General features: G+C 47.4%; 1 protein-coding gene across 7 annotated transcripts in view; it reads left to right on the top strand.

Annotated features, from left to right (window-relative positions):
- The window catches only part of CERS2 (ceramide synthase 2), a 49,788-nt gene that overhangs the window by 21,467 nt on the left and 9,765 nt on the right, over nt 1–18,556 (top strand). For all 7 annotated transcript variants that reach the window (XM_085847534.1, XM_085847535.1, XM_085847539.1 and 4 more), the window contains 7 exons: nt 12–130; nt 4,792–4,849; nt 7,960–8,010; nt 13,989–14,081; nt 14,192–14,320; nt 14,415–14,521; nt 14,693–14,849. In XM_085847534.1, the coding sequence (XP_085703660.1) occupies nt 12–130; nt 4,792–4,849; nt 7,960–8,010; nt 13,989–14,081; nt 14,192–14,320; nt 14,415–14,521; nt 14,693–14,849 (714 nt within the window). The remainder of the gene's footprint in view (nt 1–11; nt 131–4,791; nt 4,850–7,959; nt 8,011–13,988; nt 14,082–14,191; nt 14,321–14,414; nt 14,522–14,692; nt 14,850–18,556) is intronic.

Raw genomic sequence — 18,556 nt, 5'->3', positions numbered from 1 at the left:
TCTTTTTTCAGATGGAGCTTCAAGGATTGGCCAAACGCTGTGACTGGCCATTGAGGAGGGTTGAGCGTTGGTTTCGCCAGAGGCGCAACCAGGATCGTTCAAATGTCACAAAGAAATTCTGCGAGGCCAGGTGAATGTTGGTGGATAGAAGTATGGAACCTCCTTGGCGAATGTTGGTGTATGGAGCTGTGGAACCTGTGAGGTGAATGTTGATGGATAGGGCTATGGAACCTGCTGAGTGAATATTTGTGGAGAGAGGTGTGGAACCTGCCAGTTGGATAGAGGCGTGGAACCTGCCTGGGAACACTGGTGGATGATGAACATTGGTGGGTATTTTGTGTGGATCGGTGATAAAAATTTAAATTTAATTCATTTTAAATTCAGGCTGTAACGCAACAAAATGGGACAAAAGTCGAGGTAAGGGGTGTGAATACTTTCTGAAGGCAGTGTTGTACATCCTTCCAGTTGTTTGCCACACAAAACAAGTCCTGGCGAGCGTCTGCAATCTATAAATGGTCTTTCGAGTTATTGTTTTTAATCTTCATTTATAAAGTGCAAATCGTAATCTATATTATTACATTGTGGCCTCAAAATATTTCTGTACCAAAAACAATAGTGTGTGTGTGTGTGTGTGTGTGTGTGTGTGTGTGTGTGTGTGTGTGTGTGTGTGTGTGTGTGTGTGTGTGTGTGTCATGGCACCTGTCCTCGTTTAAGTTAAGAGTGTAGAAGAATTACATCGGGATAACTCTGCTCTGTCTGCTTTATTAAGTTGCTTGTGTTATTGTCGCACCTCTCACATTTCTTGCGATCTCACACACAATAAAAACTATTGATTGTGCCACATGTCTTTCCTCGCCTGTCTGTAATAAATCCTTTTGTAGAAATGTTCCCAGCTCGTTTTTGTCTGTTCTTTCATTGATCCAGCATGGTCCGTATCCTAACCCAGCCGGGACTTTATTCCCAACGATCCGTTCCTTTTAGCCGGTACGTCCTTGGCAGTGTCGCTCGGCTGCATCCGATCCGGTAAAGTGATCCGGTTCGGACAAGGCGTACTGAGGGCGCGTCCCCCAGTAATTAGATAACGTGATTATTTTTAGGTCACCGGATAAACTAGAAGGTTGTCAACCAGACGGCGTGAGGTGTCGTCCACCAGACGGCGGTCTCCTTGGGTTAACCTGAGGCGGTCCCTTCGGGTGGGTGCCTGGAATGTCCTATCCCTAAGAGAGGATGATCACCTGTCTCTGTTATCATCTGAGCTCAAGCGTTTGGACATCGGTATTGCAGCAATCTGAGGTTCGGAGACCGGATTGCGGCGAGATAATGGTGGGTGGTTACACCTACTATTGGTCTGGTCGCTCTGATGGTTACCATACTCAAGGAGTTGCTGTAGCTGTGTCCAATAAGCTGACCCCAATGATAATTGCGGTAACACCGATCAACGAGCGTATTATGAGACTAAGGATTCGTCACTCCTTTGGTGTCATTTCCCTGGTCTCTGTCTATGCTCCGACTGAGGCGAGTGACCTCACCGTGAAGGACACATTCTACGCCACGCTCGAGTCTGTGGTTGATCAGTGCCCCAGACAAGATACACTTCTTGTCTTGGGGGATTTCAATGCATCGACTGGAACTGATAGGGATGGTTATGAGACATGTGTTGGTCCCCATGGGTCTGGAACTATGAACCAGAATAGCACTAAGTTCCTTGACTTTGCAAGAAGTCATGGACTTAGGGTGGCTGGTTCATGGTTTCAGTGCCCACAAGCTCATCGCTGGATTTGGTATTCCAACGCTGGCGGTGTGGCAAAGGAGATTGACCATGTCCTCGTTGATGGTCACTGGAGGATGATCCAGAACTGCAGGGTCTACCGGAGTGCTCAGTTCCTCAATACTGACCACCGGCTTGTTGTAGTAACTCGAAAGCTGCACCTTAAATCCTGGAGAATGGTACCATCCCAGCAGAGGCTGGATGTTGGCAAGCTCAAAGATGAGAGAGTAGCTGAGGAGTTTGTGAACAGGCTGAGTGGACATTTGGGAGGTCCTGAAGAGTTGAGTGCCTTCAAGACCACCGTCCTTGATGTTGCCGGTGGATGTCTTGGAACTCACTGTTGGGCAACGAAGAATTTTGTCTCAAGGGACACTGGATACCATTGACCAGAGTTGCAGGGCCAGGCTGAATGGCAGAGCTGAGCTGTTCAGGGAGCTGAGGTGTAAAACTGTGTGTGCACTAAGGGTGGACAAGGAGGCCTATGTGTGAGGAATCTGTGAGGGGGTAGAGCATCACCTGTGGACAGGTGATTCTCGGGTAGAGCATCACCTGTGGACAGATGATTCTCGTCCCGCTTACAGGGGAATTCGCGCATTGCGTTCATCCAAGCCCATCTCTCGGAGCACTGCAGTTAGAGCAGAGAGTGGTAGGCTCTTGACAGAGGAGTCTGAAGTGAAGGCCCGCTGGGCCGGTTACTTTGAGCGGTTGTACCAGGCTGATCCACCAGCTGTCGAGTTGGACGTCAAGGGTGTTACAATCCCTGTTGCTGACCCTCCAATCAACTGTGGTCCACCTTTGCTTGTGGAAACAAGGGCTGCGTTGAACCGGTTGAAATGTGGTAAAGCTCCAGGGATCTGTGGCATCCATGCTGAACTTCTCAAGGCTGGTGGAAATGCTGCACTCGTGTCGTTGCATGCAGTTTTGTGCTCTGCCTGGAACACAGGCATCATCCAAACTGACTGGAAGAGGGGCCTTGTTGTCCCTCTCTGGAAAGGGAAGGGTGATCGCCAAGACTGCACCAACTACCGAGGGGTGACGCTGCTCTCATTGCCGGGCAAGGTCTTTGCTCGGATAATTCTTGATAGGGTTCGCCACCATCTGCTTGAGCACCAGCGTCCAGAGCAGTCAGGCTTTACACCAAAGAGGTCAACGACTGACCGTATCCTTGCTATTTGGGTCCTCACTGAACGCAGATGAGAGTTTCAGCAGAGGCTGCTTGCAGCTTATGTTGATCTCTGTAAAGCGTTCGATTCAGTGAATCAGGGATGCCCTCTGGAGGATTCTTGGTCTTCGTGGGGTGACACCAAAACTGATCGATCTGATGTCTGAACTCGACTCTGGTACTGAGAGTACTGTGAAGTGTGGTGGTACCACCTCTGACTTATTTTCAGTTGTTACTGGAGTTCATCATGGGTGTGTACTGGCCCCCACACTTTTCAGCACTTGTATGGACTGGATTCTGGGGGAGGATGTTGGAAAGATCAAGCTGCAGTGCATCGTTTGGGAATGTCAAGATCTCGCACCTTGTTTTGCAAATGATGCAGTCATCTTTGCGGAGACTTTAGATATCCTTTTGGGAGCCCTCGAGGTGCTGAATGAGAAGTCAGAGCTGCTGGGATTATGGGTTTCTTGGGTCAAAACTAAGATCCAGGCTTTTAATGACATCTTGGATGCTGCTGTCTTGTCTGTTTGTGGTGAGGATGTTGAGGTTGTGGAGAGATTCACTTACCTTGGCAGTGATATTCATGTCTCTGCTGGCTGTGAGTCAGAGGTCAATAGACGTCTGGGTTGGGCCTGGGGAGTCATGGATTCACTGGATCATGGGGTGTGGCGCTGCCGGTATCTGTGCGGGAGGACGAAAGTCCGAGTCTTCAGGTCCTTGATGCTTGCAGTCTTGCTCTATGGATGTGAGACTTGGACTCTGACCAAGGATCTGAGACGGAAACTTAATTCCTTTGGTATCAGGTCTCTTCGGAGAATCCTTGGCTATCGCTGGTCAGATTTTGTGTCCAACGAGCGGTTGCTGAGAGAGACTCAAATGAGATATGTTACCTGCATAGTCCGTGAGCGTCAGTTGCAGCTCTATGGACATGTGGCTCGTTTTCCTGATGCTGATCCTGCTCACCAGATTCTCTCAGCGAGGGAGTCTCGTGAGGGGAGGAGGCCAATGGGCCGACCACGTGCCTCGTGGTTGCAGCAGGTTGACCATCATCTCAAGGAGATGGGGATGGGCCTGGCATCTGCCTGGGGGAAGGCCAGACGGAGGCCCCTGGAGTACCGGCGGAAAGTGGACGCAGCAACGCACTGTTCTGGCACATGCTCCCATACCTGACCTGACCTGGATAAACTAGACAAAGGACCCTAAGTCACGTGGTTGTTATTGACGTTCACGGTCGGTTGGCAACCGCTGCGTCACACAATTATCTGTGTGCGACGGCCTGCAATTCCGAGGAGTCTGGTGGGAACCCGAGATAGCTTCCCCACCCCCCGGTGGTCTTCTCACCCGACCCCTGGCCCGCAACAATATATATATATATATATATATATATATATATATATATATATATATATATATATATATATATATATATATATATATATATATATATATATATATATATATATATATATATATATATGTGTGTGTGTTAACTTTCGAGCATCATGTTTTGTCAGGTGACGTTATGTTGCCGTATTTGTTTTAATTTTAAGTTTCTATCATCTTGCTCGACCTTGTCTGTAGATCGATTTTATTGGGCAGAATTGAATATACAAGTACGTGGTGTGATAAAATTGCTTGTGTGACATTATTCTGGTTGCCGGCTGTTCACATTGTTTGGCTTGCTAGCCCGCGGAAGGGAAAACGTCGGCCTCAAGGTGAGGAAGTGCAGACAGATTTGTTTTTGTTTTGTTTTTGTTGTGTGCAAATGCTGATATGAGAAAATGATTTTTGGATCTACGACACGACTTGGCGTCCAATGGTACAATAACCTTCGTTTCCCGTACCCCTCCTGCCATGACAGCTGGCGTTTTACGTTCTACATCATCGCCTTCTGCACTGGCTTGTGGGTGCTTCTCGACGTAAGTGTTAACTCTCAGCTCTTCTTCTCCCTCCCCATGTGACACTTCATTACAACATGATATTGTTTCGTTTAATGCCTTTCAAAAATCATCTCGCTTTATGTGGTGTGAGGATTGACTACTTTTTGAAATCGAGCTTGACGTTTTGTTTTATTTATTTATTTATTTATTATTGGTAGTTTTTGAGGTTCGAGCAAGAAATGGATGAAATGAAGGTTTGAGTGGATTTATTCAATAAAGCATTCCATATGGTCAGCACTTCCTCCAAAGTTTACGGAACATTTAAAATCCCTGTTTGTAGAAGCTTTTCTCCTCGTCCTCAAACTACTGTTCCACAGCATTCGTATAACGATGTCGCTGCCCTGAAAGACACCTCCGCGGATGTTTACAAAAAAAAAAAAAAAACAACATTTCACGCATAAATCGAGACTCGTGAAAGAGCGAGAGTAATCATGATTACATAATTACATAATTTTTGTTACAGTTTTTGAATCGAATGGTTTGAGAGCTCAAAGCTGTTGAATAGGAGTAATCATAATGGAATGTTGCTTTTGCATGTGCACCATATGAGTGTTGTGGGCCGGAAAAAAAAAAAAAAAACAACAAATAATAATGTCCGTTGAGATTTCCGCATCATTTCTCTTCCAAGATCAACCCCTCCAAACGTTTTAATGATTGAGAATTCTTTGAAGCATTTCACCCGAGAAAATGCAAATCCGATCCCGACATTTCGGTGCACACTGAAACCGACGTGAACGTCAACATTTGAGATCGTAAGGAGACAAATGAAAAAAAAAATGTGCAATCCATGATGGAAGTTTCCGAGAATTTATTTTGGTGTGTATGGAGTCGAGGCTCGTGGAAAGGCTGAAAATGGTTGAATCGTTCGCCCAAGGTCGTGTTCTCCCTCTTGTCGACGATCACCGTGATCGGTGCGTTAAGCCAACACCCCGTTTATCAGAAATGAATGTCGCTGTTGTTTCCCCGAGCACTCGTAATCGGTTTGTCATGTTGGGGAAACTCGAGCGGCACTCAGTCCGCCAAGCTGAACATTTTATGCTTTGTTTCACAATGATAGGCCAGATGTGCGTCTGAACCTAAACCAAAAACGAATCGACTTGTTCTTGTCATCTCCACAACTCATCCACCAAGTTTTGTCCGAATCCGTCCATAACGCTTTGAGATATCCTGCTCACAAACAAACAGGGGTGAAAACATGACCTCTGTCCAACCTCAGTGGCAAAGGCAATTTCAGGTTCCCGAAGCACGTTTTGATGTCGACGTCTTCGGCACACAAACGTTATTTCTGTTTCCCTATTCAGCACTGATTCTTGGGGCACACCTGTAATTGGATCGGTCTGCGCGAGTCCGAGTACATGTCACGTTCAGTCGGCAAACCAATTCGGATTTGACACGAGAACTCCCAGATGCTTGAAGTTCCAGATCACCGTACGGCCGTGCAGCATGCGGGTGTTGAGCGACCGAAGGAAATTGCGATCATACTAAGGCCTAAGTCACATTTGCCACGGCGGCCGTGGGGTCTCCAAAATCTACGGCCACTAGCAATTATCGGGCGGCGCAGTATTTCCACGGTCACACAATGTCGCAGTCACATATGTTTTTTTTCGGGGAGCCGTACGGCGTATTTAGAAATTGTGGAGACCGAAAACGTGCGGGTGCCGTACGGTCTTTGATTTGATGTCGCACAGTGATCTAAAGGGGACCCTGCGGCGGCCATATAATTTTCAAGGCAGATGCAAGGTAGCCTCAAGACGACCGCAGGGGGGCCCTAAGACGAACATGCGGCCAGACGGACGGTAACGAGTGGGTTCATTTTTTTTTTTTTTAACAAGTTTTTTTTTTTTCGGCTTGTCGAATTGCTACGGCGAACGTATAAATGAAAAAAGTTATAACTCCGCGTTATAATTCCACGGCGACCCCTACGACCTGTAAAAGATATCCAAACGGCGTAGGGCCACCCTGAGGCCACCGCAGAAACTCTGCGGCCGCCGCACGTTTCTGTCAATTCAGAGGGCGTACGGCCGCCGTATCCTGCCGTAGAGCAAATGTGACTTAGGCCTTACTAAGAACATTCCATCAAATATAAACAAAAATCGAATCACGGGGATGTTAGCAATTTGAATGCACAGTTGTACGGCCACAACTTGAGAAGCGAGATAACTGATTCGACACTAAAGGAATTGTCATGGTAACGTACCTACCATAAATACCATGACGTGAACTTTGCGCAACATTAATTGTGCAAACTATTATCGATAAATTTTGTGATTAAGGAGTAGTATCGTCGACTACACCATTCAGAGCTTGTGAATTTTTAAGATGCTAATGAAATAACTCGCCACATACAGCACTGGAGTATCAGGAGAAACTGAAATAGACAAAGATGGAGTTATCAGGACGAACCTGGATAGGATTCAGGTATCTGCTATGACTCCTCTCACCTCAAACCCGTCAGGCACAGTCAAGTGGGTCTTACGAAAACGATCTGCAAGATTCATCGCTCCGTAGACATAGACAAAGGAAAAGAAAGAAAGAGAGATGGAGGCCAAAAATAAACCATGCACACCAACATAAAACACACATACACCACCAGAAAGCACCCCCCCCCCCCACTCACACCAGAAATACCTGACCACTTCTTACCTTTACCACCACAGAATGTACACAGGAATCCGCACCCGCACACAAATCTATATACAGACCCTCTATTTCTAATGAAGATCCATTTCCAGTAAACTGTGTGGTTCGCTTTGTTTAACAAGCACAAACTAGTTTTTGAACCAAGTGGAGGAGTTTTTGTTCATATTTCCCCCCCCCCCCCCCCATGAAAATGATAATATTCTTTGGTTATCCCATTGTTTGAGTTCATGTTTTTACCTATTTCCGATTCTTCTGTGTGTATGGATGCTGTTTGCTTTCATCATGCGGTGTGCGACTCAGTCTGTTGTGCCGAGTCCAATTGAAGGTGTGTGTGTGTGTGTGTGTGTGTGTGTGTGTGTGTGTGTGTGTGTGTGTGTGTGTGTGTGTGTGTGTGTGTGTGTGTGTGTGTGTGTGTGTGTGTGTGTGTGTGTGTGTGTGTGTGTTCTCAGAAACCCTGGTTCTGGAATCTGAAGTTTTGCTGGACAAGCTATCCCACTCAGGTACAAGGCCGGAGACTGCTGTTTGAAAAAGCTCGGAGGACAAATGCGCAAATCATATTTTTGTCCAATGGAAGCTTCGTCATCATTCGGTCATTTCGGTCGGAATAACCAACAGTCTTTTTATCCCGAGTGTTTTTATGATCAATAATGAATTGTTGCAAGATCATTTTGCACGCTCAAACTGCCTCACTCGGATGGTGGAGTGGCTTGGAAATCCCTGATTTTGTCGAATTGCACGATGGGAGACTTTGATTAAAATACTCCTAATTAATAATGACACTTTTGATAAAAATAATCGCAATGAAAAATTAAATAATGGAAAATTTATTCTTCAAAAAGTGGGTCACCATGGACAACAAGAGTAAACACCTGATGCCTCCCTTTGGGAACGATAATTAAATAATGGGGGAAATAAAATAATTTAAAATGGTGGAAAAAAATAAATTAAAGTTAAATAATATTGTTTGTTTGTGTACTTCGTCGAGGCTCGTAAGTAAAAGAGCCAACACACATAACGTATAGATTAATAAAGGGAGCAGGAGGCAAGAGGGGGTGAGAGAGGGAAGCACGACATTAGCAGGGAACAGACATCAGGAGATCTGTGGAAGAGAGAGCGATGGGGTGGTTGGTGGACACGGGGTAAACAAGATGGACACTACAGGGACTTTCAGTACGGAAACAGGGAATTTGAAGGAGGTTGGGTTTGGGGTGGGTTAACGGGAGGTAGAAAAGATTGTGGTTTTGGATGGGGGAAGATAAGAGATGGTGGTGAACAGCTGTTTTAAAGACCTGGACGGAAGAGTGGGATTGAAGAGAGTGTGGGAGTTTGTTCCAGAGGTGGGGAAAAATAAGGAATGAAAGAGCAGCGAGTCTTGATTTTGGTTGGCAGTTTCACCAGAAGGGGGTTGCTGGTGGACCTTGAGCGCCCTGCAGAAATACAAGGGGGACAGAGCAAGGGGTGAAAGGATGTCGAGCAGTCGGTCGAAGACAAAGACCACCGACCTGTCAGCGGTGAGAAGATGAAAGACCCAAAGACAGCTTCATCGCGGAGGATTCAAATGATTCTAAAAGCCTTGGTTTCCACAGCGTGAATCTGAGTTCGCTGTGAGGAAGGAGCACCAGCCTAGAGGAGAGAGCAGTACTCCATCAGGCTGCGGATGAAAACTTTGTATGTGGTTGGAAGCTCAGGTGTTCCAAGGAAGGACTTTGCATGACGGAGGATGCCCAGTCGGTCACTGGCTTTTGGAGGTCAACTGTGAAATGTGGTTTGCTGAAGAAAGATAATGGCTGATAGTGAGACCCAAAAACTTGAATTGGAGGACTTCTTCAAGAGGATTGTTGAGAAAGTCGATTGGGGGGGTTCCAGACGGTCCTTTCAAAGGGACATAGTGAGAGTGTGAAATTTGTCAGGATTGAAAGACATGTTCCAAGTGTTTGACCAGCTTGTGATTTTATCCAGGTCTGCAGAGAGCGAAGAAGCTGCTGCTTGCTGATCTGAGGGATGACAGATGGGATCGCAGAGGGTGGAGTCATCAGCAACGAGAGAGAGGATTTTCCAGAGTTGGAGAGATCATTGATGAAGATTAGAAAAAGAACAGGACCTGGAACACTGCATTGAGGAACTCCAGCCTGGACAGGAAGAGGGGATGACAGAACCCCATTAAGAGCCACTCGTTGACTGTCACAGGAGAGGAAGTCAGTGAGCCCTGAGTGAAGATTGCCTTGGATACAATAGGAAGAGAGTTTGGTGAGCAGGGCGGGGTGCCAGACCGTATCAAAGCCATGCGATATGTCGAGGGATATGGCTCTGATTTCATGTCCGGCATTGAGGACCTCCATCCATTGTTGAGAGAGCAGAAGCAGCATATCCAGGGTAGAGTGACCTGGTCTGAAACCAAATTGATGATCGGAAATCAAACCATTGCAGAAGAGGAAGGATTTAATGTCTGAAGCGATGATGGATTCCATGACCTTGCTGATGATTGGGAGAAGGCTGATTGGCCTGTAGTTGCAGGGATCTGTTTTTGCACCTTTTTAATGCAGGGCAGTGATGTTTGCAGATTTCCAAGCAGATGGCAGATGACCTTGAGCAAATTAGAGGGTGACTAGAACAGAGAGAGGGTGGGCAAGAGCAGAAGAGCAGGTTTTTAGAACACGTGGGCTGATGCCGTCTGGACCGGTTGCAGAATCTGAGTCGAGGTTTGACTGAAAGCGATGGGTTTTGGACATAAGATTTCGAAGCAAACACCGAGTTTTGACATTCAGTCTTTTCACGTGGCAGTGTCAGCTGTGCGGCCATTTGAGATAAGGGATGGGATGGAGGGGGAGCATACACCAGAAACAGACTTAACACGACACCACAAGGATTTGGAGGAGGGAGACTGGTTTGAGAGTTCAGTTTTGAGATTAGAAAGATGTTGTTTTCTGGCTCTCCACAGGGTGGACACACACTTGTTCTGTGCTTTGTGGAAGGAACTGAGATTACCCTCAGTTGGATTTGCCTTCCATGAGGTGAAGGCAAGTTGTTTCAACGACTGCTTGGCCACAAGCTTCAGTGTACCATGGGTGGGAGGAAGGGTAGGACATCTGAAGATGAGAGGAGATAAATCTGTGCATGAGGGAGAGCAAGTTTCTTTGCAAAGAATTCCCAGGATGAGTTGATGTCTGTGAGAGTAGAGATTGGAGACCAGTCTTGAAGTTTGATGGCTGCTTGAAGTCCCTGCCAGTCGGCCTGAGGGAAATGCCAGACTCGACAGACTCGACGGCGCTGAGGTGGCTCTCTGAGAACGGCCAAAGAGACGTCCACTTTGACAAGCACGTGGTCAGAAGAACCGATTGGAGTTGAGGAAGAGCAGCAGATATTTGCATGGAAATTGGTCAAAATCAAATCGAGAAGAGATGATGCACTTTTGACTGAGATCCGGGTCAGGAAGTTGACATTGAGTCAGACCCAATGAGTCACAGAGGTTCTTTGCTGAAGTGCCATGACAGGTGAGAGAGGTACCCACATTCAGCCAACTGTCATGATGACAATTGAAGTCACCACATCTGAGAAAAAAGATGGTTGGGATGAGAGCATATAAGTTGGTCCACGTCAGTGACTGAGATGTAAATGGAGTCTGGTGTTTGGTGGACGGTACAACAGACATATGAACAAGAGGTGGGAGCGGAGGGATGTCATAGCCAGAGGTATTCCTGGGGGTGTGGGGGAATGAGAGCAGTGCATGGAGAGTGAGGAATAGAGTCTTTGATGAAGAGAGCAACTCCGCCGCCAGAACGAGGCTCAAGTATATCATACCAGAGGAGCGAGTAACCGGGGAGAGAAACTAAGGAGTCACATCTCTTGAAGGAGAAGCGTTTCTGTTGAACAGATTGTCTGGTTTGTCAGTGGCAACCTGTATGGAGAGATCTGTCACATTAGTGTGAAGGTTCCGGATGTTTGAGGTCCACACCATTTAGGAAGAGAGAGAGGAGAGGAGGTGTTGGGTACAAGAGAGGGGGTAAGATGAGGGAGGAGAGTGGGAGGTAGGGAGAGCTGTTGAGTGTGCAAGAGATTGCAGAAGAGCTAAGGGAGAGGGCCGGATGAGAGGAAGGACAAAAGGCTCGGTGGTGATGGGATGACGCACAGTGGGGAGTAATATCATATGGGGTAGAGGGAATTAGAAGATTGGAGGAGGTGGAGGAATGTGTTGGAAGAGAGAGGGCAGGGGAAGGAGGCAGCTTTGTGAATGTGAGAGTGGACTAGTTTGAAAAGGGGTAGTGAGGGGTGAGATTTGATGGAGAAGGGTGAGGGAGGAGATTTTAGGGAGAAGGGTGAGGAGGGGAGATTTGAGGGAGAAAGGTGAGGGGGGAGATTGAGGGAGAAGGGTGAGAGGGGAGATTTTAGGGAGAAGGGTGAGAGGGGAGATTTGAGGGAGAAGGGTGAGGGGGAGATTTGAGTGAGAAGGATGGGGGGGAGATTTGAGGGAGAAGGGTGAGAGGGGGAGATTTGAGGGAGAAGGGTGAGGTGGGAGATTTGAGGGAGAAGGGTGAGGGGGGAGATTTGAGGGGTGAGATTTGAGGGAGAAGGGTGAAGGGTGAGGGATGAGATTTGATGGAGAAGGGTGAGGGGTGAGATTTGATGGAGAAGGGTGGGGGGAGATTTGAGGGAGAATGGTGAGGGGAGGAGATTAGGGGGAGATTTGTGGGGGAGATTTGAGGGAGAAGGGTGAGGGGGGAGATTTGAGGGAGAAGGGTGAGGGGGAGATTTGAGGGAGAAGGGTGAGGGGGGGAGATTTGAGGGAGAAGGGTGAGGGGGAGATTTGAGGGAGAAGGGTGAGGGGGAGATTTGAGGGAGAAGGGTGAGGGCGGAGATTTGAGGGAGAAGGGTGGGGGAGAGATTTGAGGGAGAATGGTGAGGGGAGGAGATTTGAGGGAGAAGGGTGAGGGGGAGATTTGAGGGAGAAGGGTGAGGGGGGAGATTTGAGGGAGAAGGGTGAGGGGGGAGATTTGAGGGGTGAGATTTGAGGGAGAAGGGTGAGGGGTGAGATTTGATGGAGAAGGGTGAGGGGGGAGATTTGAGGGAGAAGGGTGAGGGGAGAGATTTGAGGGAGAAGGGTGAGGGGGGAGATTTGAGGGAGAAGGGTGAGGGGGAGATTTGAGGGAGAAGGGTGAGGGGGGAGATTTTAGGGAGAAGGGTGAGGGGTGAGATTTGATGGAGAAGGGTGAGGGGTGAGATTTGATGGAGAAGGGTGAGGGGTGAGATTTGATGGAGAAGGGTGAGGGGTGAGATTTGATGGAGAGGGTGAGGGGTGAGATTTGATGGAGAAGGGTGAGGGGTGAAATTTGATGGAGAAGGGTGAGGGGTGAAATTTGATGGAGAAGGGTGAGGAGAGAGATTTTAGGGAGAAGGGTGAGGGGGGAGATTTGAGGGAGAAGGGTGAGGGGGGATTTGAGGGAGAAGGGTGAGGGGGGAGATTTGAGGGAGAAGGGTGAGAGGGGAGGAGATTTGAGGGAGAAGGGTGAGGGGGGGAATTTGAGGGAGAAGGGTGAGGGGAGGGGGAGATTTGAGGGAGAAGAGAATGAAATTTGCTTTGAGGAGGGAAGGGGCAGCTGATTTGAGAGTGAAAGGTGAGGGAGGGAAGATGAGAGACTGCATGGCCATAAGGGAGGAGGGAGAGGGTGGGGAGAGGGGAAGGATCAGACTGGGTAGTGAGATGGTGAAGATGGAAGCAGATTGGGGGGAGAGGAATAATATTTAAGGAGGAGGGGTGATGAGAGGAATGAAAGAGCATGAGGGAGATATTGAGGAGTGTACTGATTGAAAGAGTGAGATATCTGATAGGGTGGAACGAAGCCCACAGCTGTTTGAAAAACCACACAGTTTGGGACACCAGAGGAGGAGGAGTTAGGATCATGGAGGACAGTGGAAAGATGCCAAGAGAGAAGGCAGGATGAATGGCAAGATGGGGGAAGTAGAAGGTATAACAGTTGAGGAGTTATAAGGATGTAGATTTGAGGTGGTGGGGTGTATTGGCAAGAGAAAGGAGGTTTTGGTTAGGAAGAAGCTTGGAGGGGGAGGTAGGGGAGGGGTAGGGGAAAGGCAGTGATGAATGGGTGTAGGAGGAAGTGGAGAGAGAGGATATGCAATGGGACGCTGGTGAGGGATATAGAGTTGGTTGGATATGGGCAAGTAGAAGTAGGGAAAGGTTTGACACTGAAAATGGACAAAAAGTTTGATAGAAAACGAATATCCATTACAAACCAGGTTTAATGAATTGAAAATTGTGGAAAAAATTAAATAATGGAAAAAAATTTCATCCCAATGATCCCAATGAAAATTTTCTCGAACTCCATGCCGACTGTTTTGTGCATGTGCGTTGTACTGTGAACAAAACGGTTTCACGGCGGGTCGATTTCTAAATTCTGACCAACGGTTGACGAGCCGGGCGTTTCTCCGACCCGTCCGATGATATTTTGATTGCGTACTCCTTTTGCAGTCTTTGCTCGTGTCACAGTACTGGTACTACATGCTTGAGCTGGGATTTTATCTCTCCCTGCTGTTCAGCGTTGCCTTCGATGTGAAACGCAAGGTTTGTTCCAATTTAATTATTTCACTCATTCCCAGTTTTGTACTAATCTCGGTTCCACTCAGTACCCCACAATACATCTCTCACTGCGGTCTCCTCGCTCTTATTCGCAGGACTTCAAGGAGCAGCTCATCCACCATTTTGCAACCATCACTCTCATCTCCTTCTCCTACGTCGTCAACTACATCCGAGCCGGCACCCTCATCATGCTCGTGCACGACGTGTCCGATTTCTTCCTTGAGGTGCTTGTGCTCTGTCATTGGTTTCAAACAATCTTTTAAAATCCTCGTATTTTGGTTACTTTACCCTTATGAGCCAGCTTGTCTTTACGCTCAGTCGGCGAAAATGTTCCTGTATGCGGGCTGGAAAAGATCATCCCATGTGCTCTTCATGATCTTCACGCCCGTCTTCCTCATCTCTCGCCTCGTCATCTTCCCTTTTTGGTGAGGACCTGCCGATAGGACTCCGGCTGTCAAAAGTTTGCTTTCTCATCTCTCGCCATCGCCGAATTCCTTATTCGCAGTACTCGCATTAATTCATTCATTTATTCATTCATTCACACAAAGCATTTGCTCATTCTGCGATGACTTGCTCCACACATTTCCCTCCTGTAGGATCATTCACTGCACTGCCATCCTGTCGTTGGAAATGTATCAGCCATTCTTTGGCTATTACTTCTTCAATGGCATGCTGCTCGTTCTGCAGAGCTTGCACGTTTTTTGGGCCTTTCTCATCCTGCGAATGCTGCATCACTTCGTTTTTATTGGCCCTGTGAGTCCCAAACTCGATTGTAATGTCTTTGCTTCCTTTAACAAAACAAACAAACAAACAAAAAACGTTGCTTGATGTGGTTTATTACATTACTGTTTGAATTATATATTTTTAAGTTCATTGTATCTTCAACCACTCTTCCCCCCCCCCCCCCAAAAAAAAAGAAGTACAACACAAGCAGTGCGCATCTTTTTCATCCTAGTAAAATGCTTTGGGAGCATTTTGTTGTTTAATATTCCTCCCTTCACCCAACCCTGAGAGCGTACTTCCACTTCCTGTTCGTGTGTCCCCCTCATGTGACTCGCATGTTGCTTTTGCTCTTGTGCTGGCATTGGTGGACTCGGTGTACTTGGTGGAACATTCTGTAAGGTCATTGATGAGTGGCTACAGCTCGGTATGTTGGCAGTGTTATTGTCCTCGTGTTAGGCGTCGATTACCCAAGCCCCAGTTGTAGCGCTGCCGGCCATTCCTCCAATTGGTGGTGACCCAGGCCTTCTTAGAGTCTATGCTGATTAGTCTTCATTTTCAATCTTGATTAGATTTGGCATTAACCATTCTCTTGTTTGGGTATGTGAAGCACTTGCTGTTCAGATATCTCCCGAAAGAGTTTGTCCAACTCCAGGTGTGAAGGATGGTTATCCATATGCACTTTTTCCCTTTGTCATCTTTGCACCTCGAGTTCACTATCACAGGGTCAACCAGAATTATCTGCACTCGAGATGCCTTGAAAGTGACTGGTCCTGATGGAATCACCATGATTGTCTTGAACTGTCATCGATTATTCCCAAGCTACGCAACCTGTGCTTGTCTGATTCTGTGTTGCCTTCATCCTGGAAAATGGATTCTGTTTTTCCTGTTTTCAAGGGTGCTCGTGAGCATTCTGAGCCAAGTAAATATCTCCCCCCCTCCCCCCCCCCCCATTGGCCTGCTTCCTGTACAAAGTAAGGTATTTTAATGTTTTTTTTGTATACAATGTTGAGGCTTGTATAAGAGCTAACACACAAAACGTACAACAAGGGGAGCAGGATGAGCGGGGTGGGAGAGGGAAGCACAAAACAAGTGTGGAACAGAGGCATCAGGACGTTTGTGGAAGGGTGAAGGATGGGGTGGTCTACACGGGGTAAACAAGATGGACACTACAGGGACCTTCAGGAAGGAAAGCAGGGAATTTGAAGGAGGTGGGTTTGGGGTGGATTAACGGGGGTAGAAAAGATCGTGGAAGACAAGATACGGTGGTGAACAGCTGTTTTGAAGACCTGGAGGGAAGACTGGGATTAAAGAGAGTGTGGGAGTTTCAGCCAAACGCAGGAAAATAGAGGAATGAAAGGGTGAAGGTGAGCAATGATTCTTGATTTTGGTACATTTACCAGAAAGGGGTTGCTGGCTGATCTTAAGCACCCTGTGAAAATATAGGGGGGACATGTTTCAAACAGAGCGGGGGAGCGGGGGGGCAACGCCGGATAGGAAACGGGAGAAGGCAGACCACCGACCTGTCTGTGGTGAGAGAATGATAGACCCAAAGATTCAGCCTCATCGCGGGAGATACCAATGATACTAAATGCCTTGGTTTCCACAGCGTGAAACCGAGAAAGGTGATGGGGGAGCACCAGCTCAGAGGGTAGAGCAGTACTCCATCAGGCTGCAGACGAAAGCTTTGTATGTGGTCACGAGCTCAGGAGGGCCGAGGAGAATGAACTTTGCACGACGGAGGATTCTGACGGAGCTGGCTTTGGAGGCCGGCTGGAAGGGAGGCCCTGGCCTTTACAACTTTGGAGGCCCTGCCCTTTGCACGACGGAGTTGGCTTTCGAGGCCAGCTGAGAAATGTGGCTTTCCCAGGAAAGATCATGGCAGATAGTGAAACCCAGAAGCTTGAATGAAAGGACTTCTTCAAGAGAGAAAGTAGATAGTGGGGGGGGGGGGGGGGTTCCAGATGGTCTTTTCGGAGAGACATAGCAGAAGAGTTGAGATTTGTCAGGATTGAAAGACATGTTCCACGTGTTGGATCAGTTTGTGATTTTATCCAGATCTGCAGTGAGCGAAGAAGCTGCTGCCTGCCGGTCTGAGGGATGACAGATGGTACGGCATAGGGTGGAGTCATCAGCAAAGAGATAAAGAGGATTTTCCAGAGAGTCGAAGAGATCATTGATGAAAACCAGAAAAAGAACAGGGCCCAGAACGCTGCCTTGAGGAACTCCAGCCTGGACAGGAAAAGGGGATGAAAGAACTCCATTTAGGGCCACACGGTGACTGTGACAGGAGACGAAGTCTGTGAGCCATGAGTGGAGATTGCCTTGGATACCATAGGAAGAGAGTTTGGTGAGCAGAGCAGGGTGCCAGACTGCATCAAAAGCATACAATACGTCTCGGGAGATGGCTATGATCTCATGTCTGGCAGTGAGGACCTCCATCCATTGTTGGGAAAGTAGAAACAGCATATCCAGGGTCGAGTGACCTGGTCTGAATCCAAATTGATGATCGGAAATCAGGCCATTGGAGAAGAGAAAGGATTTAATGTCTGAAGCGATGATTGCTTCCATAACCTTGCTGATGATTGGGAGAAGGCTGATTGGTCTGTAGTTGCAGGGATCTGTTTTTGCATCTTTTTTATGCAGGGCAGTGATGTTTGCTGATTTCTAAGCAGATGGTGGATGATCTTGAGCCAATGAGAGGGTGAATAGAACAGATAGAGGGTGAAGAGGGTGAGCAAGAGCAGAGGAGCAGGTTTTTAGGACACGTGGGCTGATGCCGTCTGGACCGGTTGCAGGATCTGAGTCGAGGTTTGACAGCAAGCTCTCCACCTTGTCAGAAGAAAAGGACACAGAGTCCAGGGACAGTTGGGTGCGACTGGGTAAGGTGTGTACAGAAAGCGATGGGTTTCGGACACAAGATTTAGAGGCAAACACGGAGTTTAGGCATTCAGCCTTTTTACGTGCGGTATCAGCAGTGTGGCCATTTGAGGTAAGGGAGGGGATGGAGTGGGAACATACACCAGAAACAGATTTGATTAGATGCCACCAGAATTTGGAAGAGGGAGAGAGGTTTGATTATTCAGACTTGGGCTTAGAAAGATGTTGTTTTCTGGCTCTCCTGAGGGGAGATACACACTTGTTCCGAGCTTTGTGGAAGGAACTGAGATTAACCTCAGTTGGATTTGCCTTCCATGAGGCAAAGGCAAGTTGTTTCAGGACAACTGCCTCGCCACAAGCTTCAGTGAACCAAGGGCAGGAGGAAGGGGAGGAGACAACTGAAGACGAGAGGGGATAAATCTGTGCATGAGGGAGAGCAAGTTTCTTTGAAAGAATTCCCAGGATGAGTTGATGTTGGAGGAAGTAGCGATGGGAGTCCCCGAAGTCTGCTTTTTTTTGGCTGCTTGAAGTCCCTGACAGTCGGCCTGAGTGAAATGTTGGACTCAACGGCGCTGAGGTGGTTCTCTGATAACACTGAACAACAAAATTTTTTTACTGGAGATGTGTAAAGTGATTTAGACTAATTTGGGTACGCTGATTTCAAAAATCATAACCGTTTTCCTGTATCACGTCAGGATTTTCAGGAACAGAAATATTCCCATTGCCTAGAAGTCAGGATTTCAATGAAATTTACAAAAATTCATTTATTCATTTATTTCATCATGAATGCTACAAAATTATAGAAATTACAGAAAAACTCCACTAGAATGGAATTAAAAATGCTTTAGGCATTTGGCTTT

This window comes from Eptatretus burgeri, chromosome 11 (genome assembly GCF_056783735.1).
Source record: "Eptatretus burgeri isolate ZD-2024b chromosome 11, Ebu_testis_v1, whole genome shotgun sequence".
Taxonomy (NCBI): domain Eukaryota; kingdom Metazoa; phylum Chordata; class Myxini; order Myxiniformes; family Myxinidae; genus Eptatretus; species Eptatretus burgeri.
Note: the sequence above shows the minus strand (reverse complement) of the source record. Positions and strands in the feature narration are given on the sequence as shown.